The sequence below is a fragment of the Pristis pectinata genome, chromosome 7 (genome assembly GCF_009764475.1).
Source record: "Pristis pectinata isolate sPriPec2 chromosome 7, sPriPec2.1.pri, whole genome shotgun sequence".
NCBI lineage: Eukaryota > Metazoa > Chordata > Chondrichthyes > Rhinopristiformes > Pristidae > Pristis > Pristis pectinata.
The window spans coordinates 52,344,917-52,363,131 of record NC_067411.1 but is presented as its reverse complement, the minus strand read 5'-3'; the positions used below and the strand labels follow the sequence as shown (position 1 = coordinate 52,363,131).

At 42.6% G+C, this 18,215-nt stretch overlaps 1 protein-coding gene across 2 annotated transcripts in view; it reads left to right on the top strand.

The window, feature by feature from the left end:
* The window catches only part of c9orf72 (C9orf72-SMCR8 complex subunit), a 77,971-nt gene that overhangs the window by 49,874 nt on the left and 9,882 nt on the right, over nucleotides 1-18,215 (top strand). For both annotated transcript variants that reach the window (XM_052020723.1, XM_052020724.1), the window contains exons 6-9: nucleotides 4,339-4,455; nucleotides 5,748-5,983; nucleotides 11,310-11,367; nucleotides 11,975-12,084. In XM_052020723.1, the coding sequence (XP_051876683.1) occupies nucleotides 4,339-4,455; nucleotides 5,748-5,983; nucleotides 11,310-11,367; nucleotides 11,975-12,084 (521 nt within the window). The remainder of the gene's footprint in view (nucleotides 1-4,338; nucleotides 4,456-5,747; nucleotides 5,984-11,309; nucleotides 11,368-11,974; nucleotides 12,085-18,215) is intronic.

The window sequence follows — 18,215 nt, the reverse complement described above, 5'->3', positions numbered from 1 at the left end:
TGGCAGAACTGGTGCTTACCCTTAACAACTTCCTTTCGGTTCCTCTCACTTTTTCCAAACCAAAGGTGGGCACTTGCATGGGCACCAGTTATGCCTGCCTTTTCGTTGGCTACATGGAGCAATCCATGCTCCAAACCTACACAGGTAATTCTCCCCAAATCTTTCTCTGCTACAGTGATGCTGCTTCCTGCACCCACGTGGATCGTGTCAATTTCATCAATTTCACTATCAACTTCCACCCTGCCCTCAAATTCACTTGGTCCATCTCCGACACCTTTCTCCCCTTTCTTGATCTCTCTGTCTCCATCTCAGGAGACAGATGATCCACTGACATCTTCTACAAACCTACTGACTCCCACAGTTACCTTGAGTACATCTCTTCCCACCCTGTGGGTTGCAAGAACGCTATTCCCTTTTCTCAGTTCCTCCATCTCCACCACATCTGTTCTAAAGATGAGGCCTTCCACTCCAGAGAACAGGATTTCAGAGAACAGGATTTCTCCCCCCACTGCTATCGATGGAGCCCTCACATGCATCTCCTCTATTTCCCGTATGTCTGCCCTCACCACATCACCCCACAGGCAGAACAGTGATAGAGTTCCGCTACTCCTCCCCTACCACCCCACTAGTGTACACATCCAATATACCATAGTCTGCAATTTCCATCATCTCCAGTAGGATCCTACCACCAAGCACGTCTTCCCCTCTCAGCTTTCCTCAGGGAATTGCTCTCTCCATGATTCCCTTGTCTGCTTGTCTCTCCCCACCAATCCCACTCCCTGCAACCACGCTGTGTTACACCTGCCCCTACACCACCACCCTCACCAGCATTAAGTCCTCAAACAGTCCTTCCAGGTGAGGCAGTCTTTCACATGTGAATCCATCAGTGTTATTTATTGCACTCAGTGCTCCCAGTGCAGCCTCCTCTACATTGGTGAGACCCGACACAGATTGGGGGATCGCTTTGTTGAGCACCTTCACTCCATCAACCATACCAGCCAGAATCTCTTAGTTGGCCAGGCATTTTAATTCCACTTCCCAGTCCCACACTGACATGTCTGTCCACAGCTGCCTCCACTGCTGGGTCAAGGCTAGACGCAGATTAGTGGAACAGCACCTCATGTTCTGCCTTGCTCGTCTCCAACTTGATGGCGTGAACATCAAATTCTCTGACTTCTGGTAACCATTCACCTGACTGTCCCTCTCTTCCCCCCCCCCGCCCTTTTTTTTCTTCTGATCCCACTGGCCCCCATCACCGTCTCTCTTTCCCCTCCCCACCCTCTGCATCCGCCCATCATCACCCACACATTCCTTCTCCATCTCTTTCCCTTTATTCCATGTTCTACTGTCCCATCAGATTCTATCTTTTTCTGTGCTTTATCACTTCCACCTATCACCTCCCAGCTTCTTGTATCATTCCCACTGTCCTCCCTCCCTCTCCTATCACTCCCCTCACCTGGATCTACCTATCACCTGCCAGCTCTTGCTCCACCCCTTCCCCCCACCTTTTTATACTGCCTATCTCCCCTCTTTCTCTCCAATCCTGATGAAGGCTCCTGACCTGAAACATCAATTGCCCATTTCCCTCCATAGATGCTGCCTGACTCGTTTAGGTCCTCCTGCTCCTTTGTGTGTTGCTCCAGATTTCTAGCCCCTGCAGCCTCTTATGTCTCCAGAAAATACTGACTAGTTTTGTTCATTAGGAAGACTGCAGAACAATACACCTGCATGTAAATAGCAAACTAAATCATTATTACAGTGTATGTTGTTGGAATATGTGGGGTGGATTTTGCTCTCAATTGGTATACTTGCTCACAGACTTTGTTTGGGCTAAGTAGAACTTAGTGCAATTATAGACCCACTTTGAGGCATCTTCCACAAGGGATCTGTGACAGTGAGGCAAACAATTGTTTATCTCTTTAATCAGTCAGATTAAAGAATCATTATTTAAATGTGGAGAATCTGAACCTGGAAATATAAATTAAGATGGATAAGTTTGGACGTGGAAAGTGAACGAAAGCAGAAAGGAATATGGGTTTGGGAGAGAAAAGAGACAAAGTAAAATTAAAATTTCCTTTACTGCAGTTTAAAAATTGAAATCTAAATGAATGAATCATCAATCTGGATTGACAATAAAGATGAAGGGCTTTAAGATTCTCAAAAGATATAGAGATGATCTGGGCAGGAAAATGCACAATGGAATCTAATCTATCAAAATGTGAGGTAATGCATTTGAGGAAATGCAACAAGGCAATAAATGAGAGAATATTGAGTGGTATGGAAAAACTAAGGCACCTTGGAGTATATGTGCACAGTTCCTTAATGATAGCAGGACTGGATAAAAAGGTGAGTAAAAAGATGTGGGATCCTTTATCAGCCAAGTTGTGGAATGTAAGAGCATGGAATTTATACTAGAACTGTATGCAGTATGAGTCAGATGGCCTCCTTTGTGTGTAAATTTTCTGTAATCCTAAAACTGGATAAATTCATTTTTGGAGCCAGAGAGGTGGTTTGGCAATATTTAAGAGTTAAAAAGCTCTAATGTTTTCTGGCTAACTTTGGGTTCTGTCTGTGTAGAGTTTTCACGTTCACCCAGTGATTGTGTGGGTTTCCTTCAGGTGCTCTGGTTTCCCATCTCATCCCAAAGATTTCCAGGTTGGTAGGTTAATTGGCCACTGTAAATTGCTCCTAGTGTATAGATGAGTGGTAGAATTTGGGGGGAGTTGAAGGCGATGTAGGGAAAAAAGGAATTAATTTAGGATTCACGTAAAAGGGGCGGTTGATGGTCAGTGCGGACTCAATGTGCCATGGGGTCTGTTTCTGTGCTGTATCTCTGACTCCTGTTATTTCCAGGCATTTGTGATAAACTGCTTTGTGTATAGGCTTTTTGAAAGCTGTTATGGCAGGGCATTTAGAAAAGAAAATCAATATAATCAGACAAAATCAACATGCCTTTGTGAAAGGGCTATCACATTTGACCAATTTATTGGCATTCTTTGACAAAGTAATGTGAATAAAGGGGAGCTAGTAAATGTATCATAATTCAGTTTCAAGAAAGCTTATTGAATAATCAAATGTTATTGCAGGAAATAAAAACTCTTTGTGCATGAAATAATGTTTGGCATGAACAGGAGATTAGCCGGCTTACAGGGAACGGAGTCGGCATAAATAGGTATTTTACTGATTCGTGCTGGGGCCTCAACACTATCTTTTATCTAAATAACTTAGATGACGGTACTGAAGGTATGGTTGCTGAATTTGCTGATGATGCAAAGATAGGGAGGAAAATAAGTTGTGAAAAAGGACATAAGGCTACACATAGATTAAGGGAGTGACCAAAGATCTGGCAAAATAGAGCATAACATGGGAAAATGTAAAATTGGCTATTTTGGCAGGACATTTTTTTTAAAGCAATATATAAATAGTGAGAAATTACAGAATGCAGAGAGATCTGATTCACAAAAGGCAAATATGATGGTACAGCTAGTAATTGGAAAACTAGTAGAATATATTTGTTTATCGTAGGGGAATTTAACTGCAAAATTAGGTTATGCCCAGGTTATGTCAGGTAATTCTGAGACCACATCTGGTGTAACTGTGAATTGTGTTTCTATATTTAAGGTAGGATGTTAACGCATTGGAAGCTATTCAAGAAAAGAGTTATTAGACCAGCTGGAGTGGGTAATTGTCTTTTGAGGAAAGGTTGGACATTCTAGGCCTGTATCCACTGGAACAACACAGAAAAGACTGGAGGAAGTCAACAGGTCAAGCAGCATCAATAGAGTGAAATGGACAGTCAACATTTCGGGTTGACACCCTTCATCTGGGTCCATGAGGTTACTCAAGTTCCTCCAGTTTTTTGTGTGTTACTCCAGATTCCAGCAGCTGCAGAGTTTTGTCTCCACTGTGTCCACTGAAATTGAGTAGAATGAAAGGGGACTTGATTGAAACGCAGAAATTTCTGAGAAATCTTGACAGGGTGATGTGAAGAGGATGGTTCCACTTGTGGGAGATTCCAGAACTCTGGGTCATTGTTCAAAAGTAAGGAATTGCCTTCTAACAACAGAGGAGACAAAATTCTTTTTGAGGATTGTGAATCTTTGGAACCCTCCTCAAAGGACAGGAGAAGCACACTTAGAATAATTTTGAGGCATAGGCAGATTATTGATAAGCAAGGTTCTCATGGATAGAGGCACTCCAGAGATGAAGTTGCAATCAAATCAGCCATGATCTTATTAAACAGCAGAGCAAGCTGGAGGGGCTGAGTGACCTACTCCTGCTAATTCATTTGTTTGTGTGTTAACATATGAGCTTATAAATATCTCTGTACATTGACAGATGGTTCGCACGCTGTGCCTTTTCTTGACTCCAACTGAACGAAAGTGCGCACGACTTGCTAATGCCAGTGGTTCTTTCAAATATAATTCGGGACTCTTTGTTCAGGGCCTTTTGAAGGTACAATCGTATTCATGGAAAATGTGTTTCTTTTCCTCAATTTTATTGATTTCTCTTCCCAAATGCATTGCTGTATCTCCTCTGTTCTATTGTCAGTGACTGTGTTCTGACCTATAAGACAGGCAGGCCTGAACTGCATATTAGTTGATTGCTCCTTTGTATTTCTTCTGGCTTTAGGAGCTGCTCCTGAAATTAGAGAATTGGTCGTTGTTAACTTAATGAGTAGGTGTTACCCCCATATTTCAATGTGTTAATGCACTTTAATTTGCAAGACTTTTAATCTCCAATGAAAATTCATTGTTTAATATTTTTTCCAAACCAATGCCTGATTATAGTAAAAACACCATGCTAATGGGATCAAAAATGGTTGGGGCCGATTTTCTGTTCTTTACTCAATGAAACTTTAAATAATCTGAGTTAAAATCATCTTTACAGGCATTTTATTTTTCTTCTGCTCTGTCCATTGACATGACTATAGCACTAGATGGTTTCTGGGTCCTACTTTTGAGTAGTGTTAAAGAGCAAATCAGGATGGAGATTAAAGAAACAGAAATTTTGCTTTTCTGCAAATAAATGTAGCTTCCTTGATGAACAGTGATCAAGATGGCCTGCACTCTAGAGAGTGTAAAGTTGTGTTTAATGTTTCTCAGAATAGAACCACAGTATCAGTTAATATTTCGCGATCTGTCGATTTACTTATTGTCACTATCAATCATTATGAAATGTAAATGGATTCAATAATCAAGATCACCAAGAACATTGTGCAGATAATGTAAATAAATGTGCATAGTATTTATTTGTGAACATAAATGCATGTCATTTATTTTGTAGAAGAGCCTTTTGCAAGTATTAACTTTTGTCTGGGTGCCTCTTGCCCTAAATCATGAAAGTGTTCCTACCTAAGGAGTAACTGTAATCATTGCAAAGAATATTTAAATGTTATTAGAGTGCAAGAAAGGGAACAAATCTGTTGCAAAGAGCCTAATTATTTTGATAAATTTGAATCAGGGTTTCCAAGTTTGCAGAATTATCGTACATTATTCTTTCAAACCATACTCTTAATCCACAGATTAAAAGTAAGATATTTGTTCAAGTATTCAATAAGAATATAATTATAATAATAGGAGCTGCAAACTTTTGAACCAATAACAATTTTCCAGTTAAATCAAAGCATTGACAATAAGATAATATGAAGGTGAATTGTTAAAAATTCAGTATATCCAATATACCGAGGAATGAAATCACTGAATATTGATGCCTAATACTACAAATGTGAACTTTCACTGTTTCAGGATGCTACTGGTAGCTTTGTGCTGCCTTATCGTCAGATTATGTATGCTCCATACCCAACCACACATATTGATGTTGATGTTAACACAGTGAAGCAGATGGCCCCATGCCATGAACATATCTATAACCAGCAGAATTATATGAGCATGGAACTTGTCATACTTCAGAAGACTGCATCAGAAGAAGTAGTAATTCCTGACACCATAATTCATATGGATGAAAGTTTTACCCCTAACCTGTATGTATTTTAAAACAATTGATTCTTTTTGTTTTACAGAATGTTATTGTATTGTGTTGTATATAATCTTGGAGGGATTAGATGTCTTGACAATCCTTCGTATCATGCCAAATCTAAGGCTTTGTAATAATGCATTTGAAGCAAAATTATGTCACTGTTTTAAGAAGCTTTCAGTGAATTGGAAAATAATAGCTGAATATTTAGTTGCTAATATTTGAATTGCCTGAGTCTTGGTGGCTATCTCTGAGGGGAAAGTAGAGTACCATCAATTACTGGAGCAGTCGAGATCCTGGATCCCTTGACTCAAGGCATGGCAATGATTTTGAAATGTTCATAACCTACACATAACAGTGTTTTAATATTTTTGTGCAAGTACTAAGACTGCCAAATCTATTTTTGTTTAAACTCTGTAAATATTTAGATAACAAACTGTAGCTGATTTCTTTTTATTTCCGTGTGTTTTAATGATCTGTGGAAAGAATATTACTTCCATGATTTATTAAATGAATTTCCAAGTATTGCAAGGCTACTTGTACAATTTTAGTCAAAGTTCCAGTCATTGCGTGTGTCCTGATGACTTGATGCTTGTCAAAGTTAAGGTGGTATGAGATTGATCTTGGTTTGGATTCTGAATTGGCTTGCACATAGAAGACAGAAGGTAGTGGTGGAAGCGTGTTATTCTGGCTGGAGGTCTGTGACCAGTGGTGATCTACAGGGACCAGTGCTGGGGCCTCTGTTGTTTGTGATTATATATAAATGACTTGGATGGAAATGCACATGGGTGGGTTTGTAAGTTTGCAGAGGACACAAAGATTGGTGGAGCTGTGGACAGTGTAGAGGGCTGACAACGGATACAGCAGGATATAGATCAGTTACAGATATGGGGAGAGAAATGGCAGATGGAGCTTAATCCAGACAAGTGTGAGGTGTTGCACTTTGGGAGGTCAAATGTAAAGGAAAAGAATACAGTAAATGGCAGGACCCTTAGGAGTATTGATTACAGAGGGATCTTGGGGTCCAAGTCCATAGCTCACTGAAAGTGGCTGCACAAGTAGATAGTGTGGTAAAGAAGGTGTATGGCATGCTTGCCTTCATTGATTGGGGCACTGAGTTGAAAAGTCAGGAAATCGTGTTGCAGCTATATGAAATTTTGGTTAGGCTGCACTTGGAGTATTGTGTGCAGTTCTAGTTGCTCCATTACCATAGAACAATATAGCACAATACAGGCCCTTCAGCCCACCATGTAGTGCTGATCTTCAAACCACACCTAAGACTATCTAACCCCTTCCTCCCGCATATCCCTTTATCTCAAATTCCTCCATATGCTTATCTAACAATCTCTTGAACTTGACCAATGTATCAGCCTCCACCACCACCCCAGGCAGCGCATTCCATGCACCAACCACTCTCTGGGTGAAAAACCTCACTCTGACATCTCCCTTGAACTTCCCACCCATTACCTTAAAGCCATGCCCTCTTGTATTGAGCATTGGTGCCCTGGGAAAGAGGCGCTGGCTGTCCACTCCATCTATTCCTCTTAATATTTTGTATACCTCTATCATGTCTCCCCTCATCCTCCTCCTCTCCAATGAGTAAAGCCCTAGCTCCTTCAGTCTCTCCTCATAATCCATACTCTCTAATCCAGGCAGCATCCTGGTAAATCTCCTCTGCACCCTTTCCAATGCCTCCACATCCTTCCTATAATGAGGTGACCAGAACTGAACACAGTACTCTAAGTGTGGTCTAACCAGAGTTTTGTAAAGCTGCGTCATTACTTCGCGGCTCTTAAACTCGATCCCACGACTTATGAAAGCTAACATCCCATAAGCTTTCTTAACTACCCTATCCACCTGTGAGGCAACTTGCAGTGATCTGTGGGTATGAACCCCCAGATCCCTCTGCTCCTCTACACTGCCCAGAATCCTGCCATTTACCTTGTATTCCGCCTTGGAGTTTGTCCTTCCAAAGTGTACCACCTCACGCTTCTCCGGATTGAACTCCATCTGCCACTTGTCAGCCCAGCTCTGCATCCTATCAATATCCCTCTGTAAGCTTCGACATTGCTCTACACTATCCACAACACCACCGATCTCTGTGTCATCTGCAAACTTGCTAACTCACTCTTCCACCCCCCTCATCTAAATCATTAATAAATATCACAACAAGTAGAGGTCCCAGAACCGATCCCTGTGGGACACCACAGCCCTCCAATCCGAATGCACTCCCTCCACCACAACCCTCTGCTTTCTACAGGCAAGCCAATTCTGAATCCACACTGCCAAGCCTCCCTGGTTCCCTTGGCCTCTGACCTTCTGAAGAAGGCTACAATACGGAACCTTGTCAAATGCCTTACTAAAATCCATGTAGACCACATCTACTGCACTACCCTCATCAATCTTCCTGGTCACCTCCTCAAAGAACCCTATCAGGCTTGTGAGGCAAGATCTTCCCTTTACAAAGCCATGCTAGCTGTCCCTAATCAGTACATGATTCTCTAAATGATCAAAGATCCTATCTCTTAGAATCCTTTCTAGCAGCTTACCCACCACAGACATAAGGCTCACTGGTCTATAATTCCCTGGACTATCCTTACTTCCTTTTTTGAATAAGGGGACAACATTCGCTACCCTCCAATCCTCCAGTACCATCCCCGTGGACAACGAGGACTCAAAGATCCTAGCCAAGGGTTCAGCAATCTCCTCCCTAGCCTCATGAAGCAGCCTGGGGAATATTCTGTCAGGCCCCGGGGACTTATCTGTCCTAATACTTCCTAACAGCTCCAACACATCCTCTCTCTTGATATCTACATACTCTAGAACATTACCCTTACCAACACTGTCCTCAGCGTTATCAAGACCGCTCTCCTCGCTGAATACTGGAAAGAAGTATTCATTGAGAACCTCACCTACTTCCGCAGCTTCCAGGCACAGCTTCCCACCTTTGTCTTTAATCGGACCTACCTTTACTCTAGCCATCCTTCTGCTCTTCACGTACGAGTAAAAAGCCTTGGGATTCTCCTTAACCCTACTCGCCAAAGCCTTTTCATGTCCCCTTCTCGTTCTCCTCAGCCCCTTCTTAAGTTCCCTCCTTGCTACTCTATATTCCTCACGAGCCCTGTCTGATCCTTGCTGCTTACACATTATGTATGCTGCCGCCTTCTTCCTAACTAGTTTTTCCACCTCTCTTGTCACCCATGGTTCCTTCACCCTGCAATTCCTTCTCTGCCTCACCAGGACAAAGTTATCCCTAATATCCTGCAAGAGATCCCTGAACATCGGCCACATCTCTATAGTACATTTCCCTTCAAAAATGTCATCCCAATTCACACCCTCATAATTCGCCTTCCTGAATATATATAAATATCTTCCCGTCCTCTTTGCTCCTATCCCTGTCCATGATAATTCTAAAGGTTATGGAGCAGTGGTTGCTGTCCCCCAAATGCTAACCCACCGATAGATCTGTCACCTGACCCGGTTCATTACCTAAAACAAGATCTAATATGGCATCCCCTCTAGTCAGCCTATCAACATACTGCAATGGGAATCCGTCCTAGACACACTTAACAAACCCTGCCCTGTCTAAACCTTTGGCACTAAGCAGGTGCCAATCAATATTTGGGAATTTGAAGTCTCCCACGATAATAACCCTGTTATTTTTGCATACTTCCAAAATCTGCCTCCCAATCTGCTCCTCAGTATCCCTACTGCTACCGGGGGCCTGTAGAATATTCCCAGTAGAGTACCTGCTCCTTTCTTGTTCCTAACTTCCACCCACATTGACTCTAGAGAGGATCCTTCTACATTATCCACCCTTTCTGCCGCTGTAATATTGTCCCTGACTAGTATCGCCACCCCCTCCTCCTCTTCTGCCCCGCTCCCTATTCCTTTTAAAACACTGAAAACCAGGAATATTCAATATCCATTCCTGCCCTGATGTCAGCCATGTCTCTGTGATAGCCACAATATCATAGTCCCATGTACTTATCCAAGCTCTCAGTTCATCTCCCTTATTCCTGATGCTTCTTGCATTTAAGTAAATGCACTTTAGCCCATCCACCTTCCTACTTTTATACCTTATACTCTGCTTCTCCTTCCTCAAAGCCTCTCTACCTGTTAGATCTGACCTTTCCCCATCCCCTTCTTCCTCTGACCTACTCCTCCAGTTCCCAACCCCCTCGCAAACTAGTTTAAACTTACAGAAAGGATATGGAGGCTTTGGAAAGGGTGTAGAGAGACTTACCAGGATGCTGCCCAGATTAGAAGGCATGAGCTATAAGTAGAGGTTGGACGAACTTGGATAGTTTTCTCTGGAGTGTTGGACCCTGAGGGGAAACCTGACAGAAGTTTATAAAATTGAGAGGAATGGTTAAGACAGGTCGTAATCTTTTTCCAAGGTTAGAAATGCCAAGTACTAGAGGACATTTAAGGTGAGAGAGGGAAAGTTTAAAGGAGATGTGCAGGGCAAGTTTTTCTTACACAGAGTGGTAGGTGTCTGGAATGGGCTGCCAGGGGTGTGGTGGAAGCAGATACAATAGTGGCGTTTAAGAGGCTGTTAGACGCATGGAAGTGCAGGGAATGGTGGGGATATGGATTATATACAGGCAGAAGGGATTTAGCTTAATTTGGCATTGTGTTCAGCACAGACACTGGTCCTGTGCTGTGCAAGTAGTTTGTAAAAGCAGCACAGCTTTTATATTCTATCTTCTCATTACAGTAAATGCAAATATAAATATTTATTTTCATTCTCCTATCTGGTTATCCCAGATCAAGTCATTGCTTCCCCAACAATCTATTAGGTGCATACTGCTTTACAAATACTGAACAAATAATTGAAAAAGAATTGATTTTTACTTTAATTACTGAAATATTAAAATAGTCACATAGCATTCCATAACATGCTGAGCAGTGAATTCATAAACCTTTATAGTTATCAGACATGCCTACTGTTTAAATGTTCTCCACGGTATGGTCCAAGTTTAAAAGCCCTATGAAATACTGTAGAACAGCCAGCCGCTAGCATGGATTTGCTCTCTGATCATGAGTATCTTTTGGTCTGTAGACTATCACAGAATGTCTTGATTTGATTGTCAACAACCTTTACCTCACTGAGTCAAACATAAACATAATCCTATTAAATTTTGGAGGTTCTTAAAGTGATTTCCTTGTTTGTGCAATAACAGTTTTGTCCCATCTGCTCAAGTTAACTTCAAACTCTTGGAAGTAAAAAAATCACCATGTAATTATACTTACTTTCTCAGTCATTGTAAGTTTAGTTTCTGTAACTTGGTTCTGCATTTTCTAAATTGCATTTCACTAAATTCTCTCAGGAATATTTTCCAGGATGTGATGAATCGAGACACATTAGTGAAGTCATTTTTAGATCAGGTAAGATATATTAGAAGTATGATGCCAGTTGTGTTATCAGAGTTAATTCATGTATGATTATAGATGTTTTGTTTATGGGTTTCATAATGGAAATAATGGCCCAGAATTTGTTGTGAAACTTAAGTGCTCCCTGTTTTGGTGGAGGAAATCTCACAAATTTCAAAATTCCATTCTTTTTAATATTTTAGTTTTTAAAGTTTTGATATGTTAGCTTCTAATGTAGTCTTTTGTATATGTCCCTTTTTTCCACAGATGTTAATTAAAAATTAATCCTTTTTACTTCCTCTAGTCTCATTGTTGCTGGATGTCAGAGATCCCTTTGAACTATATCTGACAGCAGCTTGTGTTAAGGGTAAAACAAACTAAGACTGTGAGATCTTTGAGGGCAGCTTTCTTTCTGGTCATTGAGCATTATTGCTTTGCCACCAACTTAGAAATTTGGCCCATTATTGGTATGGTATTTTTTTTTTGTAAAATCACATTTGTTAGAAACGAATGAACTTTATCAAAAATGGTATTTTCAAACTCTGCTCCTTGCATCTGCTACTTTGTTGTAAATTTTAAAACTTGTTTGGTTAAGATTATGAATAAAAATCTTGTCTTTCAGATTTTTCAGCTCAAGTCTGGTTTGTCCCTCAGAAGCATTTTTCTGGCACAGTTTCTTCTTGTCCTTCACAGAAAAGCCCTGACAGTGATAAAATACATAGAAGATGAAACGTATGTCAGATTCAGCTTCTGTTTTCGATATTATTTTAAAACTTCAGTATACTGCAACATTAGAGAAATAGATTTCCTTGTTTAGATGTCTTTCTTTGTAAGTCCTTGCATGCTGAACTGTTTCGAATGAACATTCTGCCGTTCTCATTTATAATCCTGTACAGTACTTTACCTTTGTCATTAATGATCACATTGATCATTATAAAGACAGTTTGAAATGGAGGAAGCAGGGAGTTCAGATCTGCTTTCCCGATTAAATGCAAAAAGTTTAATACTGTTTCAGGAACTATAACTGATCTATCCTCTACTTTTCTGCATTTTACTTATTTGAAAGCTAGTGTAACATACTGCAGTCACTAATGTATTCACTATTCACTAATATACTGCAGACCTGAGACCTTTAACTGCTTTAAATGAACTGGAATTAATGCTTTTCTTTTAAAAGAACGGCTTCAAAATCCCATCTCTTGGAAAGAAGAGTGTACACAAGATCTGCTGTATCTAAATAACCAAGTCCTTTGGGATTCCCAGCAATATGATTTGTGAAAAAACATGTACTATTTATCTTAATCACAACATTAGCTGCAGAAATGTTTGGATAATTTCAGAAATCAGTCATGAACTTAGAACCTAAAACAAAATTATTATAGTCATGGAGTCTTATAGCATGGAAACAGGCCTTTCACCCCAGAGTTCACACTGGTGATTAAGCAACCATTTGCACTAATCCTGCATTAATCCTGCTTTTGTTCTATCCTTATTCCCATCTACTCCTCACAGAATCTATCACTAGACATTAGGCACAATTTACAGTGGCCAATAATCTACCAACCCACACATCTTTGGGCTGTGGAGGAAACCAGAGGAAACCCACGCAGTCATAGGAAAAATGTGCGTATTCCACACAGACAGCACCAAAGGTTAGGGTTGAACCTTGGTCACTGGAGCTGTGTGGCTACCAGCTGGTGTATATTTTGCACAGTGGCACTGTTGTGACTGTGACTAAGTCACTGGAGAAACTGGAGAATATGAAAATCTTTATTCATCATGACAAGCAGACATTCTCTTGAAGACCCTCTTAGCAGAGTCTCCCAAGATAAGTTTTTCATTTTTATTAGGGTTTTAAGTATAAGGCTTAGTTTTTAATAGGGTTGTAATTTACTAGGGTTAGTTTTTTTATAAGGTACTTTTATAAGGGTTGTAAAAGTTTTAAGTGGTAGAGTCGGGGCTGGACTGCGCAGGCGTGGCACGGGCAGTTTAAAAAGCGATCCACCATATCCAGTGGGCAGCGGAGTGAGAGGGAGCAGAGTGTTCTGGGCTTTGGCTAAAGGGGCGAGGAAAGGTAGGTGACTTGAGTTAAAGAAGGGGTATGAGTGCGGTTTCCTGTACTCAGTGTCAGATCTGGGAGTTCCCGGAGTCTCCCTGCCTCCGGGAGGGCTACATCTGCACCCGGTGTGTCGAGCTGCAGCTCCTGAGGGACCGTGTTAGGGAACTGGAGATGCAGCTCGATGACCTTCGTCTGATCAGGGAGAATGAGGAGGTGATAGAGAGGAGTTATAGGCAGGTGGTCACACCGGGACCATCGGAATCAGGCAATTGGGTCACAGTCAGGAGGGGGAAGGGGAAGAGTCAGGTACTAAAGAGTACCCCTGTGGCTGTACCCCTTGACAATAAGTACTCCTGCTTGAGTACTGTTGGGGGAGACAGCCTACCTGGGGGAAGCAACAGTGGCAGTGTCTCTGGCACAGAGTCCGGCCCTGTGGCTCAGAAGGGTAGTGAAGGAGAGAGGAGGGCACTAGTGATAGGGGACTCTATAGTTAGGTGGGCAGACAAGCGATTCTGCGGACGCAGGAAAGAAACTTGGAAGGTAGTTTGCCTCCCAGGTGCCAGGGTCCAGGATGTTTTGGATCGCGTCCAAGATAGCCTGAAGGGGGAAGGGAGAACAGCCAGAGGTCATGGTACATATTGGTACATATTGGTACCAACGACATAGGTAGGGAAAGGAATGAGGTCCTGAAAAGAGACTATAGAAAATTAGGAAGGAAGTTGAGAAGCAGGACCTCAAAGGTAATAATTTCTGGATTACCGCCTGTGTTAAGCAACAGTGGGTATAGGAACAGAATGAGGAGGAGGTTAAATGCGTGGTTGAGGAATTGGAGTAAGGAGCAGGGATTCAGTTTTCTGGATCATTGGGGCCTCTTTTGGGGCAGGTGTGACCTGTTCAAAGAGAACGGTTTGTACTTGAATCCCAGGGGGACCAACATACTGGCGAGGAGGTTTGCTAAGGCTACTGGGGAGAGTTTAAACTAGGACTGACGGGGGGTGGGATCCGTGCTGGAGAGACTGGGGAAGAGGTGTTTGGCTCTCAAATAGAGGCTAGGAGTAAGTACCATAGGCAGGTGATAGAGAAGGGATGTGTTCAGACAGGCTTGAGATGTGTCTATTTTAACGCAAGGAGTGTTGTGAACAAGGCGGATAAGCTTAGAGCTTGGATCGATACTTGGAGCTATGATGTGGTGGCCATTACGGAGACTTGGATGGCTCCGGGGCTGGAATGGTTGATTCAAGTGCCGGGTTTTAGATGTTTCAGGAAGGACAGGGAGGGAGGCAAAAAAGGTGGGGGAGTGACACTGTTGACCAGAGATAGTGTCACAGCTGCTGAAAAGATGGACGTTGCGGAGGGATTGTCAACGGAGTCTCTTTGGGTGGAGGTTAGGAACAGGAAGGGGTCAATAACTGTGCTGGGTGTTTGTTATAGGCCGCCTAATAGTGACAGGGTTATTGAGGAGCAGATAGGGAAGCAGATCCTAGAAAGGTGTGACAATAACAGAGTTGTTGTGATGGGGGATTTTAATTTCCCAGACATCGATTGGCATCTCCAGACAGTAAGGGGTTTAGATGGGGTGGAGTTTGTTAAGTGTGTTCAGGAAGGGTTCTTGACACAGTATATAGATAGACCTACGAGAGGAGAGACTGTGCTTGATTTGATATTGGGAAATGAACCTGGTCAGGTGTCAGATCTCTCAGTGGGTGAACATTTTGGTGATAGTGATCATAATGATCTCCTTTACATTAGCACTGGAGAGGGATAGGAACAGACAGACTAGAAAGGCGTTTACTTGGAGTAAAGGGAATTATGAGGGTCTCAGGCACGAAATTGGAAGATTAAATTGGGAACAGATGTTCTCTGGGAAAAGTACAGAAGATATTTGGCAAATATTCAGGGGGCATTTGTGTGGAGCTCTGCATAGACATGTTCCGATGAGACAGGGGAGTCATGATAGGATACAGGAACCGTGGTGTACGAAGGCTATAATAAATCTAGTCAAAAGGAAAAGGGAAAGCATACAGAAGGTACAGAGAGCTAGGTAATGTTAGAGATCTGGAGGAGTACAACACTAAAAGGAAGGAACTTAAGAAAGAGATTAGGGGAGCCAGAAGGGGACATGAGAAGGCCTTGGTGGGCAGGATTAAGGAAAACCCCAAGGCGTTCTACAAGTATGTGAAGAGTAAGAGGATGAGATGTGAAAGGATAGGGCCTATCAAGTGCAGCAGTGGGAAAGTGTGTATGGATCCAGAAGAAATAGCAGAGGTATTTAATGAATACTTTACATCTGTATTCACCATGGAAAAAGATCTGGGGGATTGTAGTGGGGACTTGCAGTGGCCTGAAAAGCTTGAGCGTGTAGATATTAGAAAAGAGGTGGTGCTGAAACTTTTGGAAAACATCAAGTTAGATACGTTGCCGGGACCAGATGAGATGTACCCCAGGTTACTGTGGGAGGCAAGGGAGGAGATTGCGGAGCCTCTGACGATGATTTTTGCGTTGTTGATGGAGACGGGAGAGGTTCCAGAAGATTGGAGGGTTGCGGATGTTGTTCCCTTATTCAAGAAAGGGAGTAGGGCTAGCCCAGGGAATGATAGGCCAGTGAATCTTACCTCAGTGGATGGTAAGCTGATGGAGAAGATCCTGAGAGGCAGGATTTATGAACATTTGGAGAGGTATAATATGATTAGGAATAGTCAGCATGGCTTTGTCAAGAGCAGGTTCTGTCTTACGAGCCTGATTGAATTTTTTGAGGATGTGACTAAGCACATCCATGAAGGGAGAGCAGTAGATGTAGTGTATATGGATTTCAGCAAGGCGTTTGATACATACCCCACGCGAGGGTTATGGAGAAGGTGAGGAGACATGGGATCCAAGGGGACATTGCGGTGTGGATCCTGAACTGGCTGGCCCACAGAAGGCAAAGAGTGGTTGTTGAAGGGTCGTATTCTGAGTGGAGGTCAATGACCAGTGGTGTACCTCAGGGATCTGTACTGGGACCCTTACTCTTTGTGATTTTTATAAATGACCTGGATAAGGAAGCGGAGGGGTGGGTTAGTAAGTTTGCGGATGACACGAAGGTTGGGGGTGTTGTGGATAGTTTGGAGGGCTGTCAGAGGTTACAGAAGGACATAGGATGCAGAGTTGGGCTGAGAAGTGGCAGATGCAGTTCAACCCAGATAAGTGTGAAGTGGTTCATTTTGGTGGGTCAAATATGATGGCAGAATATAGTATTAGTGGTAGGACTCTTGGCGGTGTGGAGGATCAGAGGGATCTTGGGGTCCGAGTCCATAGGATGCTCATAGCGGCTGCACAGGTTGACTCTGTGGTTCAGAAGGCGTATGATGTATTGTCCTTCATCAATCGGGGAATTGAATTTAGGAGCTGAGAGGTATTGTTGCAGCTATATACCCCACTTGGAGTATTGTGGTCAGTTCTGGTTGCTTCACTACAGGAAGGATGTGGAAGCCATAGAGAGGGTGCAGAGGAGATTTACAAGGATGCTGCCTGGAATGCGGAGCATACCTTATGAAAGCAGGTTGAGGGAACTCGGCCTTTTCTCCTTGGAGAGACGGAGGATGAGGGGGGACCTGATAGAGGCGTGTAAGATGATGAGAGGTATTGATAGGGTAGATAGTCAGAGGCTTTTCCCCGCGGCTGAATTGGTGGCCACAAGAGGATATAGGTTTAAGGTGCTGGGGAGTAGATATAGAGGAGATGTCAGAGGTAAGTTTTTTACTCAGAGAGTGGTGAGTGCGTGGCATGGGCTGCCGGAAATGGTGGTGGAGGCGGATATGATAGGGTCTTTCAAGAGACTGTTGGATAGGTACATGGAGCTGAGTAAAATAGAGGGCTATGGGTAAGCCTAGTAATTTCTAGGGTAGGGACATGATCGGCACAGCTTTGTGGACCGAAGAGCCTGAATTGTGTATGTTGCCTGACAAATCTGTTGGAATTCTTTGAGGAATTAACAGGCAGGATAGACAAAAGAGAGTCAGTGGATGTTGTTTACTTTGATTTTCAGAAGGCCTTTGACAAGGTGCTGCACATGAGGCTGCTAAACAAGATTGGAGCCCATGGTATTACGGAAAGGTACCAGCATGGATAGAAGATTGGCTGACTGGCAGAAGGCAAAGAGTGGGAATAAAGGGGGCCTTTTCTGGTTGGCTGCTGGTGACTAGTGGTGTTGCACAGGGGTCAATGTTGGGTCCGCTACTTTTCACGTTATATGTTTATGATCTGGATGATGGAATTGATGGCTTTGTGGCCAAGTCTGCGGATGGTACAAAAATAGGTGGAGGGGCAGGTAGTGTTAAGGAAGCAGGGACTTGAACAGGTTTGGAGAATGGGCAAAGAAATGGCAGGTGGAATACATTGTAGGGAAGTGCACTTTGGTAGAAGGAATAAAGGCATAGACTATTTTCTAAACAGGGAGCAAATTCAGAAATTGGAGGTGCAAAGGGATTTGGTAGTGCAATATTCTCTAAAGGTTAACTAGCAGGTTGAGTCAGTACTAAGGAAGGCATATGCAATGTTAGCATTCATTTTGAGAGGACTAGAATATTAAAGCAAGGATGTAATACTGAGGTGTTGGTCAGACTGCATTTGGAATATGTGAGCAGTTTTGGGCCCCGTATCTAAGGAAGGATGTGCAGACATTGGAGAGGGTCCAGAGGAAGTTTACAAGAATCATCCCCTGAATGAAAACGTTAACGTATGAAAAGCGTTTGATGGCTCTGGACCTGTACTCACTGTAGTTTGGAAGGATGGGGGGGCGGAATCTCATTGAAATCTACCGAATATT